The 25,027-nt window shown below is 38.9% G+C and overlaps 1 protein-coding gene across 1 annotated transcript; it reads right to left on the bottom strand.

Moving 5' to 3' along the window:
* Positions 1–268: 268 nt before the first annotated feature.
* Positions 269–21,626, bottom strand: MTFR2 (mitochondrial fission regulator 2). The gene is given in 9 exon segments (XM_036903715.2): positions 269–1,954; positions 1,956–1,985; positions 3,508–3,682; positions 13,852–14,209; positions 15,324–15,559; positions 16,506–16,618; positions 17,079–17,183; positions 19,818–19,931; positions 21,117–21,626. Coding segments are annotated over 8 exon segments (1,158 nt in total). The 5' UTR covers positions 19,881–19,931; positions 21,117–21,626; the 3' UTR covers positions 269–1,876.
* Positions 21,627–25,027: the final 3,401 nt, after the last annotated feature.

The following is a 25,027-nucleotide window of genomic DNA, read 5'->3' as shown; positions in this document are numbered from 1 at the left end:
CCTACACAGCAACTGCAGTAAATACAATCACCAGGAGCGCAAGCTCAAGCCTTTCTGGAAGCCTCCTGAAGGAGAATTTCAGAGCATGTGGTCTCATCTCCAGGGACACAGGACGTCAGAGAGGAGCTCAACATCAACTCGGTCCCCATAGATGATGGTGCTAAAAGGCACTCTGGGCAGGCAGGAAATTCATTCTCAAACAGAACAGAAAAGCACCCCCCCAAATCAAGTTGAGCTTTGTCAAAAAATGTACTTCACTTGGTTGAAGAGAGGTTGGTTTATTATTTATTTTTGGATAAGGAAACTATAAAACTGAAACTGCAAGACTACCTTGGTGGTTAAAAGCAGTTATTTCAGAGGAAAAAAATTCCAACTGCAAGGGCAATGAAAGAGAAGAGGCAGGGTAAGGAAAATGTACAGGAGGGGCAGAATGACTGCAAGAACAAACTACTGATAACAGGATGGGAAGTACCTAAAAACTACACAGAAGGACTAACAGGCAGGTGTCAAAGCTACACTGCTATGCTTGCTGTCGTGAATGCTTTGGGCTGCAAGTAACACAAAACCCACAAGACCTATTTTTCTTGTTTATCTTTCTCATATAAGAAGTCTGCAGGCAGCTCTTGCTGGGGTTGGTTCAACAGCTCAGCAATGTCAGGGTTCACTTCTCTGATCTGAAGCCTGTTACTCATGGTCATAAGTGGCTGCTACAAGGCCACTCCTGATTAAAAGGTAGTCAGGGAAAAAGGGCTTGGAAATGGAGGCGAGGCAGGCTACCAGTTCTCTACCACAGCAGCAAGAGAGCTGCAGGCAGACTGGGCTTTTCCAAAATGGGAAGAGTCTGGCCAAATGGGTGGGTGCTGGGTCCACTCAAATGGAACAGAAGGCCCCTGCCTGCTACACAGTTAGGAAATGTAAATTTCCATCTCACATAAGTTTGTGTGCAAAGAGGGACAAAATACCTATTCCAAACTCATGTGTTTTATCTGCATTACCCAAGAAACTCTACCTACAGAACTCTTTCAAAAAAACAAAGTTGAAACTTTATGAATGTCATAAGAAGAAAACATGAAAAAGAATCGCTATAAAACACAACAAAGTTCAAAAGCCACATTTGTTTACAACGGTAAGGGACAAAGGAAATAAAATGCGAGGTTTTACATATTTGCATAGAAATTAGGGAAAACTTGGGGAGAAGATTCTTTAAATACTTCTAATATTTAACAATTAAAATCAGTTTCTAAGATGAATTCTTTATCACTTCAGGAAGAATCTTTAGGAGGTTCAATCTATGTGACTCAAACTATAACTATTCTAATGAAAAAATTTTAATTTTACATTCTTTGAAATCTCCAAATTTCTGGAGGCCAAGTAAACCAGATTACTACCAACTTTTAAAAGATTTCAAAGGCTCTTAAATTAGAAAATCACAACTGCTTTAAGAAATTCTTTTTAAAAACCCAAATATACTATCACTTGCTGACTAGTACAATATTTAGTTTACATTAATTATTGACCCATTAAAATGGTTTCTGTTACTGTATAGTAAAACCCCACTGGTCTCAATAAGAAACATTAAGCCATTTACTATTTACCTCTTAGGAAAATCATTCAAAGTATGTATTCAGCTTTTAATAACATTAACATACACACACCAAAGAAAATCCATGCACCTATCATCAGTAGCCAGTTGCTGCTGGATCTTCCAAAACCAGACAGATATTCTTAAGAGTCAAGACCTTTTAGACCCCAGCACTAAGATATCCCAGTGGACAGACTTCATTTAACTTCATTAACAGAAGATGTGCTCCTTTAACCTATAGTGAAAGGCAGGCTGGCATATTTCTGCAATCTTTCCTTGAAGGTGTAGACACAGCTACCTTTTGTGTTTATCAGTTCTTTGTCTTCTGTGATCAACACCTTTTGTGTTTATCAGTTCTTCCTTTAGCTCATTATCCTTTCGACTGTGAACTGTGAGATCCAAACTAAAAAAAAGCAAATGTTTAACATAAAAATTTTTCTACTGTAAAAAATGAACGGCAACACAAGCATCAAACAACCCCTCGAGGTTTATTCATACAATAATAAATATTTGAGAGTGGGCTGTGTGTCCAGCACTGTGCTGAGAGCTTAGGACACAAAAGTGAGCAGACAGTCTCCGCTGCACAGACTGAGCTCCCAGTCAACTTCAGGTTGAGTGTCTATGTGTCCAGCCCTAATCTAGATGCTATATCCTACACAGAAAGAGATAATTCTTTCTCTAAGATGATCATAGCTGGCTGCAGAGAAAATGCTAAGAACAGTGAACAATAATACCTCATTTATTCACTATTATCAGAAATCAGTGTGTTCCACCCAAGTGAATTTCTTAGGTAACTAAAAGTTTTCAAATATCCTAGATTTTTAATAAACCAGGTTCTCATCACTGCTCTTGCTCTGCCTATTAGACGTGGGATTATGGGCAGTTACTTTAGCACTATAAGGCTCGTTTTTTTGTGTGTGTTAAACAGGTAATATTGGCCTGGTTGGTTTTTTTAGGATGTTGCAGTGAAGATCAAATGAGATGAATAAAAAAGTACTTTGCAAGTTATGACCTTGTATATAAACACTAAACATTTATTTTCAGGTACATTTGCACTTTTTTATTGTAACAGTTCTAAAGTAAACTCTATACCTTTTTGTCTTCTTAGAGTTAAGAATGTTCTGAGTCAACATGATAAACATAAGATTTGTAACTACATACACACATGCAACAGTAACTCAGAAACTGCACACCTGGCACGTGAGGACAGCCTCCCCCAGGCTGTTATTACACTCTTGGAGCTGCTGTCTGCTTTTTACTTTTCCCATCTCCCCCTCCACTGATGACCACCACTCCTCAGCGCCATCCCCCTGACCTCACACACTGTCCCTCTTACACAGTCCTCTTGTTCCCAAGGCTTATGTTTATGTACAGCCTCTAATAAATTACAAAGTGAGAAAAGCACCCCCAAAATTAGACTTACACCCGAAAAAAAAATACTTCAAGTAAGGAGCACTCTTAAGGGTCAAGGATTTGAAATACAGTGTGTGTTCTTTTAAACAACCAAGAACTGTCATTGAAGATAATTATGATTCCACTTGTTTTAAAGACACAGTTGACATTCCATTTAACCACAATAATCCAAAGGCTTTATATCTGACTGAGGAAAATACTGGAGTATTCACATTTAACTCTGGTTAGGTTGAAGCTATCACTTCTTCTCTGGCCCTCTCAGGGTTTCAGACACCCAGTTCCTTCTGCACACAGCAAGTCAGCACAAGTATTTTGCAAATCAAGTGTTTTATGTCAAAAAACTTCATAGTAGGCTGAAAGCTAAAATGAGCATGTAAAAGTTAACAATAGAAACACTAGCAGTGTCAACAAACAACTGTTAGCCCATTCTGCGTTCCTTCAAGAGAACTTGAGGGCAAAGATACATCATGAACAATATGCTTTAGAAAAACTGAAAAATTAACCTTACTCACTCTTGAGGTTTCTGGACTAGAAAATGGAGAAGTCTCACAAGACCTATTTTCTTTCTCAAAGGAATCATCTTCTTGGAATGAAAATTTCTGCTTAAGTGCATGGGATATTAAAGACACTGGATCCCAATGTGAATTTTGTCTTTTCCTCTTATGAATGGGTCTACCTCCAGGTGACCTATTTTTTTTAACAGAATAAATTAAAATTGTGTTATTTAAGCTACTTGTCGACATACAGCAGAAATATGGGCAAAATAGATTACACTCTAATTAGTCTTCAAGAGATTAAAATTTTTTGCCATGGGATAAGGAATTGGAGGGCAGAATGAATTAGAAATCAGAAAAACAAGAAACCATGTTGTGGGGCTCTACCACAATCTTATATGACCTGGGATTTATCAAATATCTCTCTCTTTGCTGAAGATCTTTATTTTTAATTTTCTAATTTTCCAGTGGAAAATTTAAAGAAACATTTGAGAACTTTTAAAAGGAGTAAAGAGTTCATGAGAAAAAATTTCATCAGGCTAATTGTTCATTCAATCTTCAGTTAATGCCTACTATTATACCAGGCCCTATTTTATGCTTTGAGGATAGAGCAGTATCTTGCTCCTATGGAACATTCTGGTGGCAGATCTTTAAAGAACTAAGCAAGATCACTGTGGACAGTAATAAGTGATGTTAGGGTAAGGATATTAGTGACTACGACGAAAGCACTTTAAATGAGATGATCAGGAAAAGTCTCTTTAAGAGACGGTATCCTCTTTAAGGAATGACAAGGAGTCAGTTTTAGTACAAACATCTACTGGATGCAACAGGAAGGAGTGTGGCATGTGTGAGAAAAGAAAAAAGACCAGCAGGTACAGCTAGAGTACAGTGAGTAACATGGGAAGCAGGACACGAGATCACAAAGAGCTGCAAGTGCTGCATCCTGGAAGGACTCGGAGGCAGAGCAAGGTGTCTGTATATTACTCTAAGCACAAAGGAAAACCACCGATGGTTTTTAAACAAGGAATGGCATGATCTAACTTCCATTTTTAAAGGTGCTATCCAGTTACCATATGGAGAAAAGATACAGAGGAAGAGTGGAAACAGAGACCAGTTAGGAGGCTAGTGCAGAAGTCCAAGTGAGATGACATGGTAGCTTAGCCTGGGGGGTGGCAAGTGGATCCTGAGGGTCCACAGATTTGAGCTATGTGCTGAGGGAAAGGATATGAGACAGAAAATAAATGAAAAAACAAAGATGATTCCTAGATGTTTGGTCTGAGGAACTGGGTGCTGGTTTTGCCATTTATTAGACGCAGAAGACTTGGGGAAGAACAAGTTTTCAAGTGGAGGAAGGGAACACATAGGAAAGAAGAATTCTGTTTTGAACATGGAAGCTTGAGATACCTGTGAGACAGATAAATGAAAAGGTCAAGCAGGCATGGCCGCAGAGGAGAGGTCAGGGATAGAAAAATAAATGTGAGAGTCTAATGACATAACAGCACATAGCTGTTATGTAAACCAAAGGAAGGGATGAGGCCACCAAAGAAGACAGTGTAGATGGAGAAGAGAAGGGGGCTGAGACTAAAGAGATCAACGATATTTAGAGAGCAAGCCCAAAAAAGAAGAGTAAACAAAGAAATAAGAAGGAGTGGGCAATGATATCAGAGAAAGACCAAGTGTGATTTCATCAAAGCCAAGTGAAGAAAGGGTTCCAAGGAGGAGGGAACCATGGACTCTACCGAATGCTGCCAAGAGGTCAATTAAGGGAGGCAATGAGAACAGCCATTAGATTTGGTGACACAAAGTCACTGGTAAACTTGAAAATAATAGTTTTCAAGAGAGTGATGGGAAGAAACACCACATTACAATGGGTAGAAGAAAGCAGTGAGAAAGTAAACAAACTATAAACATCAAGAATTTATATCAGAAAGGGAAAAAGAGAAACAGTAACAGCTGGGAATATACTGTTCTGAAGATGGGAAATACTTAGGAGTGAGGAGAAGATAAAGTTAAGAAGGAAAATTTGATTCTGCAGAAGACAGAAAGGATATTCTTAAGTGAAATGCTTTAGACAAGAGAAGGGAACTCAGTAGCCAAGGGATAGCCTAGATGTGAACAAGTATACTTCATTCACAATAACGAGATGGAAGGCAGAGAACATGGGTAGTAAGTTTGTAAATGTAAAGATGTGGGAATCTCATCTGATTTTGCAGTAATATGTAATACACTGCTACTTGTAGAAACTGAGGGAACAGGGGGATGGAGGGAACAGTCTGCTTGCCTCATAGTTGCTTCTCCAGTATGGTGACCAAGCCACCATTTTACAATGACTGGGCCCAGTGATACCAGTAAGCAACCTAGTTGGGACCAAGTGTGCACATACAGCCATAATACTTTTCTCTGTACTAGCTGCCTCATACCAGGATTGAATCATAACCTAATAATGAGATGACTTATGTCCTAACACTATAATGTAAAAAACATATTTATTATCTCACCAAAAACCTCATTAGGGATTTCCAGGTGAACATGACACACCTCTGTGAAATCCTATCAAAATAAGAGTAAAGAAATGAAAAATATGTAGACTCACAAAGATGTAGAAATTAAGAGGAGAGAGTAGATAAGAGTTGCAACAAAATGTTGAAAGCCAAAAAGCTGATGAGTGAAGAGAGTGTTGGCGGTGAGCTGCCTTTCAGAAAATAGAGGGATTAAAGAAAAGCCCGCACATGGACTGATACGGTCCTCCCTTTTTCTTTCCCCACTTAACTCTCAAATTGCCTGGCTTGCACCTCCTGTGTAATCCCCAATTCTCCTGATCAAGAAGGAGATTGAAGAACTTTCTAGAAAAACCCTTTAGCTCCAAAGAAAAGACATACAGCTACCAAAATATGGTCCTGTCCAACCAACAAAATCACTCTAGTCAATCACTAATCTGTGAACCTACCAGTTAACAATTCTACCTCACATAAAGAACTTTCAATCAGATTTTCCTTGTGTCACTACTAAATATGAATGTATAGCCAAGAATCACCAAATACTAAATTCAGGCTCCAGAACTTTGGAGACCAAAATCAAGAAGAGGAAAAAGGGAATTCAGGAAAAAGAGATAATTCCAGAGCAAAAGAAAACTTAAAGCTATAGTTAATATTTTCAGGAGGACAAAACAAAGCAAGAAGATACAAAAAGGGGCATTCAAAGAAAAATGGCTCTTACACATTAAAAATATAATGGCAGAGAAAAATGCAAGAGGAGAGTTAATTCTGGTATTCAAACTTCTAATAGGAGTTCCAAGAGAAGTAATGGGAGAAAATTGTCAGAGAAATGTTTGTAAGATATTTCCAGAAATGAAGCACATAAAACTAGATTGCTTGAGACCACAAGAGCCCAGCATAAGAAAATAAAAAAGAACTCTCCAATGCACATCATGACATTTCAGAATGTCAAGACTAAAGAGATCTTAAATGTTTCAAGAATAGAGTCAGCTTTCATTCATAGTACCAGACATCAACCTCTCAACAGGAGCACTGGAAGCTATAAATCAATGGAATAATGTCATCAAAACTCTGAGGAAAATTATTTTATTTTCCACCTATTGTAAACCCAGTCAAATTAGCAATTAAGTATGAGAATGAAATAATAACATTTTCAGATATGCAAAGTCTTTAAAAAATCTACCTTTTATGTACCTTTTCTCAGGAAACTACAGGAACATATGACACCCAAGAAACAGGTGACACAACACAGGAGAAAGGGTAAGAGAATGCCCATGATGACGGCAAAGGAAATCCTGAGGATGACGATGCTGGGGGCTTACAGAGTAACAAGTGAGACTAGAGTAGGGCAGAGGGCTCCTCGAAGTGAATGAATTAAAAAAAAAAAAAAATTCAGAGGCAATTATCAACAGCAATAAAAAATAAAACCACTCACTGAAAAAAATGTAATCCTAGCATATGAAACAGCTTACCTGTGAATGTTTATTGTTATAATAAGGATGTAAACTCTGAACACCAATTTAAGTAAAGACTGATTTAACTATACAGGAAAAATATAATAAGAAGTGTACAGGTGTCTCTGTGTGCTGGGGGCAGAAAGTCTAAGAGAACATATTCCTGATTTTTAACAATGGAAAGTAATGAAAATGAAAATATCCAGAAATAGCAAAAGAAGTATGTTGTTACAAAAATCAGGAGATAAGACACTAGAAGAAAGAGTTAAAAAAAAAATTGAAAATGATTCTCTCTGGGAGGTGAGTTTGGGGTGAAGAGGAATGAAAAATAGTTGAAAATGTTTGCTTCGATAAATATAATTTTTTAAAACATCATTGATGGAGGAAGCCAAGATGGCGGTGTGAGTAGAGCAGTGGAAATCTCCTCCCAAAAACACATATATTTTTGAAAATACAACAAATACAACTCTTCCTAAAAGAGAGACCAGAAGACACAGGACAACACCCAGGCTACATCCACACCTGCGAGAACCCAGTGCCTTGCGAAGGGGGTAAGATACAAGCCACGGCCCAGCGGGACCCGAGCGCCGCTCACCCCAGCTCCCGGCTGGAAGAGAGGAGTTGGAGCAGGAGGGAGACGGAGCCCAGGACTGCTAAATAGCCAGCCCTAGCCATCTGCACCAGAGTGCAGACACAGTGCATGCGTGGGGTGCTGGAAACTAGGGAAGCAGGACAGTAAGACCTGTGAGCGGGTCCCGCAGCCGGTGCCCTGGGGACAAAGAAAAGCGAGTGCTTTTTGAAAGTCTTAAAGGGACAGTGACCCCACAGCTGGATGGAAGCGTCCTGGGACACTTAGCCCAGCAGCTGGGAACTCTGGGCACTCTAATCCCCTGGGCAGCAGGGAAGCTTGGAGACCCCTCACGGAGATAAACAGCCTCCCAGCCGTTTCCCCTCCAACACAGCTCCGCCATATCGGAGCAGCAGCCCAAGGCAGGCCACGCCCACAGCAAGCACAGAGCTAAACTCCACAGAGGCCAGGCAAGAATCAGAAGCCCCATCTGCACGCAGCTGCCCAGCACAAGCGGCTAGAGGTCACTGTTATCCAAGGAGAGGAAGGCCACAAACCAACAAGAAGGGATGTTCTCCCAGCCATCACTTGTGCCAGCTCCACAAACTATCTCTATCACCATGAAAAGGCAGAAAAATTTGATACAGACCGAAATCACAACCTCTGAGAAGGAAATAGACCTAACCAGTCTTCCTGAAAAAGAATTCAAAATAAAAATCATAAACATGCTGACGGAGCTGCAGAGCAATATACAAGAGCTAAGGGATGACGTCCGGAGGAAGATTACAGAAGTGAAACAATCTCTGGAAGGATTTATAAGAAGAATGGATAAGATGCAAGAGACCATTGATGGAATAGAAACCAGAGAATAGGAACGCATAGAAGCTGACGCAGAGAGAGATAAAAGGATCTCCAGGAATGAAACAATATTAAGAGAACTGTGTGACCAACCCAAAAGGAACAATATCCGCATCATAGGGGTAACAGAAGAAGAAGAGAGAGAAAAAGGGATAGAAAGTGTCTTTGAAGAAATAGTTGCTGAGAACTTCCCCAAACTGGGGGAGGAAATAGTTGCTCAGACTATGGAAGCACACAGAAATCCCAACAGAAGGGACCCAAAGAGGACAACACCAAGACACATAATAATTAAAATGGCAAAGATTCAGGACAAGGAAAGAGTACTAAAGGCAGCCAGAGAGAGAAAAAAGGTCACCTACAAAGGAAAACCCATCAGGCTATCATCAGACTTCTCAACAGAAACCTTACAGGCCAGAAGAGAATGGCATGATATATTTAATGCAATGAATCAGAAGGGCCTTGAACCAAGGCTACTGTATCCAGCACGACTATCATTTAAATATGAAGGAGGGATTAAACAATTCCCAGACAAGCAAAAGTTGAGGGAATTTGCCTCCCACAAATGACCTCTACAGGGTATTTTAGAGGGACTGCTCTATATGGGAGCACTCCTAAAAAGAGCACAGAACAAAACACCCAACATATGAAGAATGGAGGAGGAGCAAAAAGAAGGGAGAGAAATAATCATCAGACTGTGTTTATAATAGCTCAATAAGCGAGGTAAGTTAGACAGTAAGGTAGTAAAGAAGCTAACCTTGAACCTTTGGTAACCACGAATCTAAAGCCTGCAGTGGCAATAAGTACATATCTTTCAATAATCACTCTAAATGTAAATGGACTGAATGCACCAATTAAAAGACACAGAGTAATAGAACAGATAAAAAAGCAAGACCCATCTATATGCTGCTTACAAGAGACTCACCTCAAACCCAAAGACATGCACAGATTAAAAGTCAAGGGATGGAAAAAGATATTTCATGCAAACAACAGGGAGAAAAAAGCAGGTGTTCCAATACTAGTATCAGACAAAATAGACTTCAAAACAAAGAAAGTAACAAGAGATAAAGAAGGACATTACATAATGATAAAGGGCTCAGTCCAACAAGAGGATATAACCATTCTAAATATATATGCACCCAACACAGGAGCACCAGCATATGTGAAACAAATACAAACAGAACTAAAGGGGTAAATAGACTGCAATGCATTCATATTAGGAGACTTCAACATGCCACTCACTCCAAAAGACAGATCCACAAGACAGAAAAATAAGTAAGGACACAGAGGCACTGAACAACACACTAGAACAGATGGACCTAATAGCTATCTATAGAACTCTATATCCAAAATCAACAAGATACACACTGTTCTCAAGTCCACATGGAACATTCTCCAGAATAGATCACATACTAGGCCACAAAAAGAGCCTCAGTAAATTCCAAAAGATCGAAATCCTACCAACCAACTTTTCAGACCACAAAGGTATAAAACTAGAAATAAATTCTACAAAGAAAGCAAAAAGGCTCACAAACACATGGAGGCTTAACAACACGCTCCTAAATAATCAATGGATCAATGAACAAATTAAAATGGAGATCCAGCAATACACGGAAACAAATGACAACAACACAAAGCCCCAACTTCTGTGGGACACAGCAAAAGCAGTCTTAAGAGGAAAGTATATAGAAATCCAGGCACACTTGAAGAAGGAAGAACAATCCCAAATGAATAGTCTAATATCACAATTATTGAAACTGGAAAAAGAAGAACAAATGAGGCCTAAAGTCAGCCTAAGGAGGGACATAATAAAGATCAGAGAAGAAATAAACAAAATTGAGAAGAATAAAACAATAGCAAAAATCAATGAAACCAAGAGCTGGTTCTTTGAGAAAATAAACAAAATAGATAAGCCTCTAGCCAGACTTTTTAAGAGGAAAAGAGAGTCAACACAAATCGACAGAATCAGAAATGAGAAAGGAAAAATCACGACGGACCCCACAGAAATACAAAGAATTATGAGAGAGTACTATATAAACCTATATGCTAACAAGCTGGGAAACCTAGGAGAAATGGACAACTTCCTAGAAAAATACAACCTTCCAAGACTGACCCACAAAGAAACAGAAAATCTAAACAGACCAATTACCAGCAACGAAATCGAAGTGGTAATCAAAAAACTACCAAAGAACAAAACCGCCGGGCCAGATGGATTTACCTTGGAATTTTATCAGACATACAGGGAAGACATAATACCCATTCTCCTTAAAGTTTTCCAAAAAATAGAAGAGGAGGGAATACTCCCAAACTCATATGAAGCCAACATCACCCTAATACCAAAACCAGGCAAAGACCCCACCAAAAAAGAAAACTACAGACCAATATCCCTGATGAACGTAGATGCAAAAATACTCAACAAAATATTAGCAAACAGAATTCAAAAATACATCAAAAGGATCATACACCATGACCAAGTGGGATTCATCCCAGGGATGCAAGGATGGTACAACATTCAAAAATCCATCAACATCATCCACCACATCAACAAAAAGAAAGACAAAAACCACATGATCATCTCCATAGATGCTGAAAAAGCATTTGACAAAGTTCAACATCCATTCATGATAAAAACTCTCAGCAAAATGGGAATAGAGGGCAAGTACCTCAACATAATAAAGGCCATATATGATAAACCCACATCATATTGAACAGCAAAAAGCTGAAAGCTTTTCCTCTGCGATCGGGAACAAGACAGGGATTCCCACTATCCCCACTGTTATTTAACATAGTACTGGAGGTCCTAGCCACGGCAATCAGACAAAACAAAGAAATACAAGGAATCCAGATTGGTAAAGAGGAAGTCAAACTGTCACTATTTGCAGATGACATGATATTGTACATAAAAAACCCTAAAGACTCCACTCCAAAACTACTAGAGCTAATACTGGAATTCAGCAAAGTTGCAGGATACAAAATTAACACACAGAAATCTGTGGCTTTCCTATACACTAACAATAAACTAATAGAAAGAGAAATTAGGAAGACAATTCCATTCACAATAGCATCAAAAAGAATAAAATACCTAGGAGTAAACCTAACCAAGGAAGTGAAAGACCTAAACCCTGAAAACTATAAGACACTCTTAAGAGAAATTAAAGAGGTCACTAACAAATGGAAACTCATCCCATGCTCATGGCTAGGAAGAATTAATATCATCAAAATGGCCATCCTGCCCAAAGCAATATACAGATTCGATGCAATCCCTATCAAATTACCAACAGCTTTCTTCAATGAACTGGAACAAATAGTTCAAAAATTCGTATGGAAACACCAAAGACTCCGAATAGCTAAAGCAATCCTGAGAAGGAAGAATAAAGTGGGGGTGATCTCACTCCCCAACTTCAAGCTCTACTACAAAGCCACAGTAATCAAGACAATTTGGTACTGACACAAGAACAGAGTCACAGACCAATGGAACAGAATAGAGACTCCAAACATTAACCCAAACATATATGGTCAACTAATATTCGATAAAGGGGCCATGGACATACAATGGGGAAATGACAGTCTCTTCAACAGATGGTGCTGGCAAAACTGGACAGCTACATGTAAGAGAATGAAACTGGATCACTGTCTAACCCCATACACAAAAGTAAATTCGAAATGGATCAAAGACTTGAATGTAAGTCATGAAACCATAAAACTCTTAGAAAAAAACATAGGCAAAAATCTCTTAGACATAAACATGAGTGACCTCTTCTTGAACATATCTCCCCGGGCAAGGGAAACAAACGCAAAAATGAACAAATGGGACTATATCAAGCTGAAAAGCTTCTGTACAGCAAAGGGCACCATTAATAGAACAAAAAGGTATCCTACAGTATGGGAGAACATATTCGAAAATGACAGGGTTGACATCCAAAATATATAAAGAGCTCACACACCTCAACAAACAAAAAAGCAAATAATCCAATTAAAAAATGGGCAGAGGAGCTGAATAGACAGTTCTCTAAAGAAGAAATTCAGATGGCCAACAGACATATGAAAAGATTCTCCACATCGCTTGTCATCAGAGAAATGCAAATTAAAACCACAATGAGATATTATCTCACTCCAGTGAGGATGGCTACCATCCAAAAGACAAACAACAAATGTTGGCGAGGTTGTGGAGAAAGGGGAACCCTCCTACACTGCTGTTGGGGATGTAAATTAGTTCAACCATTGTGGAAAGCAGTATGGAGGTTCCTCAAAAAACTCAAAATAGAAATACCATTTGACCCAGGAATTCCACTCCTAGGAATTTACCCTAAGAATGCACTCCAGTTTGAAAAAGACAGATGCACCCCTATGTTTATCGCTGCACTATTTACAATAGCCAAGATACGGAAGCAACCTAAATGTCCATCAGTAGATGAATGGATAAAGAAGAGGTGGTACATATACATAATGGAATATTATTCAGCCATAAGAAGAAAACAGATCCTACCATTCTCAACAACATGGATGGAGCTAGAGGGTATTATGCTCAGTGAAATAAGCCAGGCGGAGAAAGACAAATACCAAATGATTTCACTCATATGTGGAGTATAAAAACAGAGAAAAACTGAAGGAACAAAACAGCAGCAGAATCACAGAACCCAAGAATGGACTAACAGTTACCAAAGGGAAAGGGACAGGGGAGGATGGGTGGGAAGGGAGGGAAAAGGGCGGGGAAAAAGAAAGGGGGCATTACGATTAGCATGTATAGTGTGGGGGGGCACGGGGAGGGCTGCGCAACACAGAGAAGACAAGTAGTGATTTTACAGCATCTTACTATACATGGACAGTGACTGTGAAGGAGTATGTGGGGGGGACTTGGTGAAGGGGGGAGCCTAGTAATCATAATGTTCTTCATGTAATTTTAGATTAATGATACCAAAATTTAAAAAATTAAAAAAAACATAATTGATAACATTTTGGTTCATTTCTCAAACTATAACAACATACCTACCGTTCAATGGCACGAAGCTTCACCTTATTCATATCCTTTAGAACATCCATCATGTTTGGAACATCTTTACTTTTCTTGTGTTTTGAACGACGGCTATAATTGGTTTTACTAGCACCTGGGTGCTGCTTTTTCATGCCAGCTGCTGAATTATCTGAGTCACAGAAATTGTCAGATACTGGTTGTACGAGAAGAGAACATTGAGGCTGCAGAGCAGAAAACTGAGGCGGCAGGGGTGGAGGAGGAGGAGGACAGAGAAGAGCTGAACCTGATAGCAGATCTGGCCCGACACTTGACTGAGCAGTTGCTGATGATGGCAACTGTCCCAAACCACTAGGCCCATCATTCAAGTCAAGGAAGCCTAAAAACAAGTAGTCTGATGAAAAATCATGCAAAATTCTCTCCAACATAACACTAATTAGAACCAAAACAGGAACAATTTTCATAATGCTATGAAAATAATATGGTAGCCAGGAAGAAAACACAATCTCATCTGTTTAGCAATTTCTATAAATCAAGCTAAATAATAAATTTGTTTTTAATTCAATTAGGATTATCTGTGTAGGCCCTTAAAGGGAAGAAAGGAGAGAATGCATTTTAAAAATAAAATAAAAAGTGCTTTTTCAGGAATTCACATACAATTTGAATTTCATTCTCTATTTAAAAAAGCTAAAACATGATCACCAGCTTGTAGTTAGAAACACTCAAACTGGTATATTCACTCTATGAAGACACTGTAGAAACACCCAAGCATAAATTTTCTAGGCAAGAGCCCAAGATAGCTACTGAATATTTAACTTTTTCACAATGGATTTGCTCCTAAAAGGCTGTGTGTAACATGATTGCTTAAAAAAAGTGTGTATATCTCATTTTAATTATTATTATGTAGTAATACAAATATAATATTTATACATTATAAATACACAAAACTAGATAAATATTTTATTATATTTAAATTGTATGTGTGTAATGGATATATATATATACATATATATTATATTTGCATATATGAGTATTGTTTAAAGCAGGTCATGTCTCAAAAAATTTAGAACAGGATCATACAGGAAACATCATTCACCTGAGTTTGGTACAAGTACAGCAGCAATAACTTCAAACTACTAATATATAAAGAGTCATACTTAAACTCTTCTTTCAAATTAATGCATTCTTCCTCCTAAATTTCCAGTGCTTTACAAAGGACTAGAAAAGCTTACTCAGAAAACAGCCTTTTTTTAAATACAAAAGTACAAGCTTTGGTAGCATAGATAGCTCTTTAAACCAAAGCTATCCCTCTCACCACAAATGTGTCTTAATTTATTCTAAATAAACATTAGGCATAATTTTATATACCCAACACCCTTTTATATTTAATGTCATTCACCAGATACACTAGCATCAAAGATTCTTATTCAGAACTGACTTAAATACTAAATGAATACCATCTAAAGGAAACAAAAATCCAGTATGTTACTTACCAGCATTTGTACTGTTTTTCAGTTCCTGCATTTCCACAATTGCAGCAATCTGAGAGCGAAGAAAAGTTAGCTCATCTTCAAGGGCAGCAATTTTTTTAATTGCAGCTTCACTTACAGGCTGATCATTTTTCATTGGTTTATTATGTCTTACAGCAGGTGACAATGGATCCCAAACTAATTGCAAAGAATTGAGAACTGCATTTTTGTCCTCTTCTTCATTTTTCTGTATACTGTTTCTTTGGGTTAAGGGAAGAAGTGGAGAGGGAGAAAAAGAAAAGGAGGGAGGGAAATTTTCCAAGAGAAATTAATTATTTCCATTAAAGAGAAATAGAGACAACTAAAGAAAATCAGAGTGGCTCTCTTTATCCCGTGACTGTCTCTACACTCACTGAGAACAAGCCCAAAATTCTGTGTTACTCGGAATCCTCAACAGAATGTTGCCTTTAGTAGGTGACCAATAAGTGGTCAGTCAATGAAGGAACAAATCTTGCTTTCAGATTATAAAACAAAAATAATTATCCAATAACAGTTTTACCTATTAGCTTTAAACAGTCAAATTAATTTATTTAGAAATAAAGTTGATTTATTTAGAAATTCTACATAATCTGAATAAAAGATAGGGAATTGAAGGGCCTTATATTCACTGTTATTTTATGGGTAAGTTATGGTATTCTAACTTTTAAAAAATTGATAAACAAGTTTGATACATAATAAATTTAACGAGAATATTGTAATAATTAACCTTTATTGTACATATAGCCTGTATCTGATATACTAATATACTAAAACCTAAGTTAGTACTCTCGAGCAGTAATAGATCCAAATTTTGAATATATTCAACAGCAATACCAGGCACACTATAAATACTATATTAGTTTTGGCTAAATATATAAAGTAAATCTAGTATCTAGAATAGGAAACAGCTTTCTCCTGAAATGAACATAGTGATTCCAATATCCTTTTAATATAATTCCTTCCTAGGCCTGGTGTTAGGTTTAAATGTACAGGAAGGAAACTTGGCTAAAAATGAGAAACAACAAGTCATGCTTATTAGGAAGATACCAGTAGGACACAGGCAGTGCCCAATGAAAAAGGCTTAGTTACTATGAACAAACTTCAGCACACGTAACAATTCAGATTACAGACCATACCGTACTTTCCAAGACAAGAGCATAACATTACCGAAATCTGAGATAACTGGCTTCTTCATCATTTGCCACACACAAAATATCAGCAAAAGATGGAACTACAGACCCACAGCTAGTAGAGTCTCCAGAGTTCAAGAGTGGGATCAACTAAAGTAAAAAAGAGAAAAAAAAGTCAAAGCTCAGCAGGGAGTTGGGGGAAGACAGATGTCCATGGAAATTAAGTCAGTTAAAAAACCCAAAGGCATGAAAAGGAAAAAGGATGTTCAATAGAAAAACACACACCTATTAGCAAGGAAAAACACTGAGGAAAGTATTATTCTAAATTCTAAACATGTAGCAATATTCTCTCTCCTGGTTAATGTCATCTATCATAAAGCATAAACTAGAATAAAACAAGCTATGCAGGTATTGCTTTTCACCTGCCTATCTTTGAATGTAGTTACTTAAATAAACACAAAAATATGCCCCAAATGACTTGTCTCCAAGAATAAACTAAAGATTTCTGTCTTGCAGGAAATGTTTCTTCTTTTGTTCTATTCTATATCTCCAGGAAAGCCTAGGATTATTTCATACACAGTGCTTAAACAATGTATTCTGACTGACTTACCTCAAAATTAGGCCTTGCACAAGGTTCTAAAGGCAGAATTTTCCCAATAATACGAACAATACTCCGAGCTGATCCATAGTCTTTATTTTCCCAAATCTGCAAAGCCTGTTTAAATATAAAGCCCTGTTTTATAAGTACTCTATTAAGTATGTTTATATATTTCTGAAAAAAAGATAAAAAGATGCAGTAACATCTTTTTAAAAAATACATAGAATGCCATAATCTTAAAAGGGGAGGATGGAATTAACATATATATTTCCAGGAAGAAAGATTTTTTTAAGATAGCACCACAAATTCATTTTGTTCTATATCTTATAATGGCCAAATACCTTGGGAAACTATTCAGAAAAATTTCCTCCCTCCCCTCAGTTGATAATCCCATCATTTGGCCCAAAGATTGACAATTTCAATTTCTCAAGCAATGGGGTAATGCAGAGGATATTCACATAATTTCTTTAAAGAAGACATAAAGAGGGGAAATTAAGGAATCAGGCCTTAGGCAATTTAAGAATTCTTTACTTACTGTAGAAGAATTCTTTACTTACTTGCTACAAGTCAGTTCTTAAAAAGCTAATTAAAATGAAATGGGCTACTATAAATTTACTTTGTCCTTTAGCTTGCGCCTCCCACACTGGCATAAACTATTCCCACAAGAACCTCCCCAAAAATATGACATAACATTTGCTCTCTGGCCAGAGATTTCCACAGGAAGAAAGCATTTTCTCTCTTTAAAGAGAATTAAAAATTAGATTTTTCATTTTTCCTAGGATACCATAACAAGGACAAGTTTACTATGAGTGACAGACACAGATAGCATCCTATTAGCATCCTCATGGAAATATCTAATAAGCAGATGAATATACAGTTCTAGAACTCAGGAGAAAATCTGGGATTAGAAATTTTCATCCTGACAAAAACCTCTGTCCTGTCTCATTCCTTTACTCCATTGACCATCCTCATTGTTCTTATAATTTCACCTCCTTCTTCTCTTCCTAGACCAGCACCCTAATTTTGACTTCACTGACTTTCCTACCTCACAGGAATTTTCAAGCTGTTTCAACGATATGCTCATTAGCACTCAAAAATGATTCATCCTATTGATATTATGTGTTCTCGCATTACTAATGGATAAACTACCCCAACCACTGGAGAAAAAAAGAATGAAACTATTTAGAAAGACTACACATTGATGCTGACTTCAACTGGGTATTCTACACAGGTATTCTGCAACCCCTTCATAACATGTTTTGTTCTCCACTGTGTCACTCAAAGCAATGCCAATCTCTGAAATCCCCAATGCCATCATTTACATTATCTGCTCTTGGGAAAACCAAAGACTCCAATGTGACATACCTCAATTTTCATTTCTTTCCATTCGAAATTTTCTCCACCATATCTCACTTTTAGTCTACTCTTGACTGCCTATCTTCTTTCCAAAGCTTATTTGTTTATGTCCTCTGCCCATCTACTTTCTCCAGGGCATTGTTCTCTTAATCTTAGGGAGAGGCAACCACTCTCTCATTTTATGTTAAATCTTTTCCTGTCTATGTGGTTCTTTCCCAGTACTTCCAAACATGAAGTTACCTCTCACATTGAAAAGAAGATAAAAGAAAATTTAAATCTTGTTGCCCCTTCAAGGTGATGGCCCCTTTCGATTTCTTTTCACAGACTTTTCAAAAAAAGGTGCTACTTTCCTTCCTTCAAACTTCTACAATATGGCTGGCTGCCTCAGAAGTTTCTAAAGATATCAATACTCTAATGATAAGCAAATCTTCAACAATTACTCAGTCCTCATTATCTTCAATCTCACTTTTTCTGAAATTAATAATGCTTTAATAACATCCAGTGACATCTTCCATTGTATAATCCAAGTCCATGGGTTCAAATATCAAAAGAATGCAGATAATTCAAAAGCTGAATCTCTTTTCTTTCCAACATTCTAGAACAATGCATCTGATCAGCTGCAGGTTATTTGTATTTATATAATCCAACAGCACATCTTGCTCACCTTATCTGTGTACTCAAACTAGCTCCTCATACCAAGTTGTCTGTTTCTAATGGCACCATCATTCTTCAACTTACTTTTAAAATTTTGAAAATAATCTTTGACTTTCTTTCCTAATACACTATAACAAATAGCAAAGATCTGCCCATTCTTTAAGCCTCCCTATTTTGTATCTTTCTTAAATTCAGTCTTATGTTACAGTTATTTGTATGTTTCTTATTCCTCATATTATATTTTAAGCATCAGGAATACAAGAGCCATGTACCACTACTCTGCATCACCTGCAGGACCAACCATTCTGTCTTAGATATACTAGATGTTCACTGAGTAGACAAAATTGGATTTGCTTATAATTCTCAGACCTAAGTCATCCTCTTTCCTGAGGTTAATTCTGAATTTGGTTAACTATAAGTTGGCATTCTATATCCAAATGTCAAACTCTTAATTGCCTTAAATAAAAATCAATAGATAATTTAAAATATATTTTATCTATGAAGGTCATGTCCATATTTTGCTTCACTTGTATCTCTTGTTGACATTTTGACTTATCAGGTAAATAGGTTTCTAATCATCCCTTTTTTAACTCAAACTATCAAATCTATACTATTGCAAATTCACCATTGTTACACCTAAAAAGTAACAATTTTGCCTTAATTATTTATATAAATCATCTTCAGAATGAGACCCAAAAACAAATGCAACAGGTGCCTTCAAATCCATTTAAAGATATTTACCTGCCCAGTGGGAACACCAAAGTATTCCAGCATCTCTCTTAAAATATTCAGTATAAGTGACATTGATGAAGCATCAGAGGCAAATTCAAAGAAACATTACTGGTTTCTTGATACCTTCAGAAAAAGAAGAAATTAGAAAACATTACTCCTGACAAACAACTGCCACATAAATTCTATTAAATAACCTGGAAGAATCCTTTTGTTACACATTACACCATCAACAAATCTCTTCTGGCCAGCATTATTTTGAAGGAAGCCAAAGAGAAAGAGGAATGGAGGACTGGAGAAGGGCCGGTAAAGGAAACTTCAATTTATCAGTGAAATTGCATTAAAAGTTCATAGAATGTTTGAGCTTACCAATGGGGCTAGTTAATAAATATCATCAATAGACTAGACACATAGCATGGAAGCTTTCAAGTTAATTGCAAAAGCAAAACTCCCTCTCTTCTGAAAGCTTTTATAACAGAGGAAAACTGAATTACATCTTTGGTTTTAAAATTTAATACTAACATTAACTTGAAAATGAACTCAAGTAGCTCCCAAAACCTTGTAAGCATTAACAGGTGGCAGTTTCTTTTTATCTGTGAAGGTCATGTCTATATTCTGCTTCATTTGTACCTTTTGCTGATATTTGTCCTATCAGATAAATAGCTTCCTAAAAATCCTATCCTTTTCTTTAACTCACTGTTAAAGTCATACTATTAATATTATAAATAGGGAAAATGGAGAAAATTCTCCCTATTTTCTGAGACTCAGGGTCAGAGATAATGCAGAAAGCTGATTTTGCAGAAGCCAAGACCATCCCGTCCCAGAGTACCGAGGAGAAACCGATAAGGTAAGATAAACAAAAAGCAACTGAATCTTCAAAAGAATGTCTGCTTGGATTCTTGCAATTTGCTACTTTATGAGTCTGTGGTCATGAACACCAGCCACAGCCTCTCTCCCACTATTTCGCCTTTAAAAGCCCTGCTGGTGATTCAGGACACTGTCTCAGGAATCTGCCACTTAATTTGCTGGCAAGTTAATAAACTATTCCTTTCCTTTCTTCAAAACCTTGTCATTGTGTTTTGTGACTTGACTTCAGTGACAAGGACCAGTTTTCAGTTAACACTTCGGGCTGAGACTCAGGACTGGGATGGGTTTGGCCCACTCTTGAATGTAGGCAGGAGGCCGACTCAAGGTTTTAACAAAATGAATGGTAGCTCTTCCTTACAAACAAACGTATTAGGGTACCATTTAAAACAACAACAACAACTTCATTTTAAAGAATATAAACCCCAGAGAGATGACGTGACTTACTTTCCCAAATAGGTAACGGGCGAGACAAGCGCCCGGTCGTTTCACTCGCTTTTGCCGCAAGCTTCCTTGGGGGCTCCCCGAACTCAGCACGGTCACCTTGCTCAGCCCCCTCCGAAGCCGAGCCTCTGGCAACCACGGGAAGGTCAAGCTGCCGCCGTTAAGGAACTCCGACTGGGGATTTTGCAGCCCACAAAGTCCCCTACACGCTCGCCTAGGTCCAAGAAAGCTCAGACATCAACCAGGGTCAGCCAGGCAGTAACGACGCCCCCAGCGACCGGGGCTGGGCCTTGGGGCCCCGCGATCAGCCCCGGCAACTCCGCAGGAGGCGCGGCCCCCTCCTCCCGCGCCCCACACACCTGCAGCTTGCTCACTCGCTACTTACGCAGCCCTGACCAAAATCAAACTCTGCGGGCCATGACCGTGCTAGATCTCATTGGGTAAGGCTGAAGATCCTGCTTGTGACTGGTTGCGGAATGACGTCAGGTCAATTACGGTTCTTTGCACAGGCTACTGGGATGGTCCTCCACGGGGGCGGGCCTTCCGCGAAGCAGCCAATCGAGTCCTTTAGGCAGTTGGTGGGCGGGGCTGGCTGCGCGGGGATGACGACGCACGCGCAGAACTTAGGTTTGGTTTTCCCCGCTGCTTTTAAATACTGGTGTCTAACGCCGAGCGTTATGGTACCATTATGAGCCGGGAGCCGGGCCTGTGGTCCTGAGCTCGTTCCGCACACAGATCCTCAAAGGTAAAGTGTGTCGCTCCTTCCACCCAGACCCATGATGGGGCCGCCCTCCTAAATACGCTTACCGTGGAAGCTCGCAGGTTTTTATTTGATCATCCATTCGTTCACTCAGCGAACATCTTATTCTATGCTGATGGGGCTAGCCGAATTAAGCACTGCCCTCGAGAGACCTGCGTCGTAGCAGTACTTAGATTCGTTCACCAAACGTTCAGCAAACGCTCCTAGTTATCCCGACTACCAGTTATGGCCCGGACGCTTATCTGACCTAACAGAATGGTAAAGTGACGGCTAAGTAGTAGCAGGTGTTACCCCAATTTACAATTCCGATCTGGGATTACTGGCTTCATTAAGAGACAACAGCTTTCTCTTCTTGTATTTCAGCGAGGGATGCATTGGAGTGATGTGACAATTTAAGATCGGCTGTTGCCTGCTAATATTCTACATAATACGCAATTCTTTGATTACTTCAGTCTACATCGTTTATCGTTTATTCACTCAATATAGAATGTCAGACACCATTCTAAGCAGGAGGAATGCAATAATAAGCAGACCTGTAAGGTCCTTGCCCTCCTGAAGCTTACCTTACTTACATTCTAGTAGAGACCTCTTACCACTGCATATAAATAGCAACTCTCCACTTTCCTTGACTTTTAACATTTATCAGCATGAATATTTATGCTCCCCATACTGACAGACGAAACTGTAAACTTCAGAACACTAACTTTCTTTTGACCCATGTTGTATTATCGCCAGTGCTTTAAAGAGTGTCTAGTATGTAATAGGCATTCAATCAGTATTTGTTGAGTAAATGGATATGGGATGAGGGATAACACACATCAAGAATGATTTGGAACTAAGCAACTGGCAGAACAATCGTGACTATAGTGACAGGCCCAGTAGTCTAAGCTAGGTAAGGATGGAAGATGACAGGAAATAATGTGTTGGATAATGTAAAAGTAGAAGGCAAATGATTTAGTAACTCTTGATGGAATTAGTCACAATTTTCTAAAGTTCCTTATCCTTCCCTTTTACCCAAAGTAAATGAATTGTGATCTCATAACCTCCCTTTTCAGTCTGATATAAGATAGCATGTAAAAGGACCGTATCAAAAACATTCCTTCAGAGTGGGAACCAGTACTAAAGCCTCCTTCAGGCTCTACCCTCAACTAGATAACAGGGTGGTCCCAAATCAAATGCCACACCTCCTCATGGACAGTGTTCCCTAACTGTTACTGACAACATTCCCTTAAAATTATGCAGAGATCCTTCCTCTATTTTATGTTTGGTAAAGTAGTCATACATACAGTTTGATAGCTTTGGAGGTTCGACACTAATTTTTTTCTATTTCTCACCTTTATGTGAAATTATGTTCCTGAACTTTTAGAATGATGAAGAATTCAGGAAACTCTTCTGATGTTACCTTTTCCATTGTTTTTGAGTAGTGTTCAGAGACACTACGGCTTGCCTTCTAAGATTCCTGCCTGTGGTACTCTCTGTTTGATCTACACCCCCTCTTTTGGCTGTTCTCTCTCCAGCTCAGTATGATTCTACTCTCAGTACTTCCTCCTCAGCGTGGGATCCTGGCCCTCAGCCTTCTCTTGGCAAGTCTAATTTGAGAGTTCACCAGGGTAAACTGCTCCAGACTTTCCAATCCTTATGGGTCCTTGCACTCACTATTGGAGAGAATATAACCACAAGTTTCCATTGGCTAAGAGATTCTCCTTTTCTGAAGGAAATCAGATGCTAGTTCTTCCCTTTATTTGCACATAAACCAATATCAGTCAGATTGATACTTGGTGACTTCTGATAAAATCTTATCACCTAGTTTAATTGCACATGCTGTCCAAGACATTTGGTTTTATTATCTAGATCTATTTTTTCCATTCCTCCAGAACTATTAACATTATGGCTATTCATCATACTACATTCTGGATCCCCAAAACCAAGAATTTTTTTATGCCAGGCATACTTTTTCAGTGAATAAATGAGAGGCTGAGGGCTGGTTTGAACAAAGGCTAAAAAGACATGTACTCAATCTTGCCAACTGCCAAGTAAACCCCATTAGACTTTTAATCTAACCCTAAATTATAGATGATTAGGTGAACTCAAATTTCTACAGACATCTCAAATAGTAAGGTAGAATACAATATAGCACTCCACCAAACTACCCAATAGCCTCTCCAAACTGTACGAAGTTTCAAGAAAAGGTCACGTCAAGATTGGAATGTACATGTCCATGAATTTCATTTAACTTTTATATTTCAAAAAGAAGAAAAATACTTAGGGCCTTTTCTTTCTGTTACACCATTGCTTGAAGTCTCCCAAGGGGACAAATAATGCAGTACGTTTAAATAAACAAGTGTATAAAAGATTAAACAGACACCGGTGGAGCCAAGATGGCGGCATGAGAAGAGCAGCGGAAATCGGCTCCCAAAACCACATATATTTATGAAAATATAACAAAGACAACTCTTCCTAGGATAGAGACCAGAGGACACAGGACAACAGCCAGACCACAACCACACCTGCGAGAACCCAGCGCCTCACAAAAGGGGTAAGATACAAGCCCAGCCCAGAGAGACCCGAGCACCCCTCACCCCAGCTAGTGGCGGGAGGAGAGGAGTTGGAGAGGGGAGGGAGAGGGAGCCCAGGACTGCTAAACACCCAGCCCCAGCCATCCGGACCAGAGCACAGACACAGTGCATGCATGCGGTCCTGGATACTAGGGAAACAGGACCTGTGAGCGGGTCCCTGAGGCCACGCCTGGGGACAAAGAAAAGTGAGCAGCTTTTTCTTTTTTGCGAGTGCTTTTTGGAAGTCTTAAAGGGACAGGGACCCCAAAACCGGACGGAAGCGTCCCGGGACACTTAGTCCAGAGGCAGGGAATCTGGGGATCTCTAGGCACTCTAACCCCCTGGGCAGCAGGGAGCACAAAGGCCTCTCAAAGAGATAAATTACCTCCCGGCCGCACCCCTCCAACACGGCTCCACCATATCGGAGCAGCAGCCCGAGGCAGGCCACGCCCACAGCAACAGCGGAGATTAACTCCATAGCAGCCAGAGGAATCAGAAGCCCTGTCTGCGCAGCTGCCCAGCACAAGCCACTAGATGTCGCTGTTCTCCCAGGAGAGGAAGGACACAAACCAACAAGAAGGGAAGTTCTTCCAGCCGTC

This window comes from Manis pentadactyla, chromosome 12 (assembly GCF_030020395.1).
Source record: "Manis pentadactyla isolate mManPen7 chromosome 12, mManPen7.hap1, whole genome shotgun sequence".
In the NCBI taxonomy this organism is placed as follows: domain Eukaryota; kingdom Metazoa; phylum Chordata; class Mammalia; order Pholidota; family Manidae; genus Manis; species Manis pentadactyla.
Note: the sequence above shows the minus strand (reverse complement) of the source record. Positions and strands in the feature narration are given on the sequence as shown.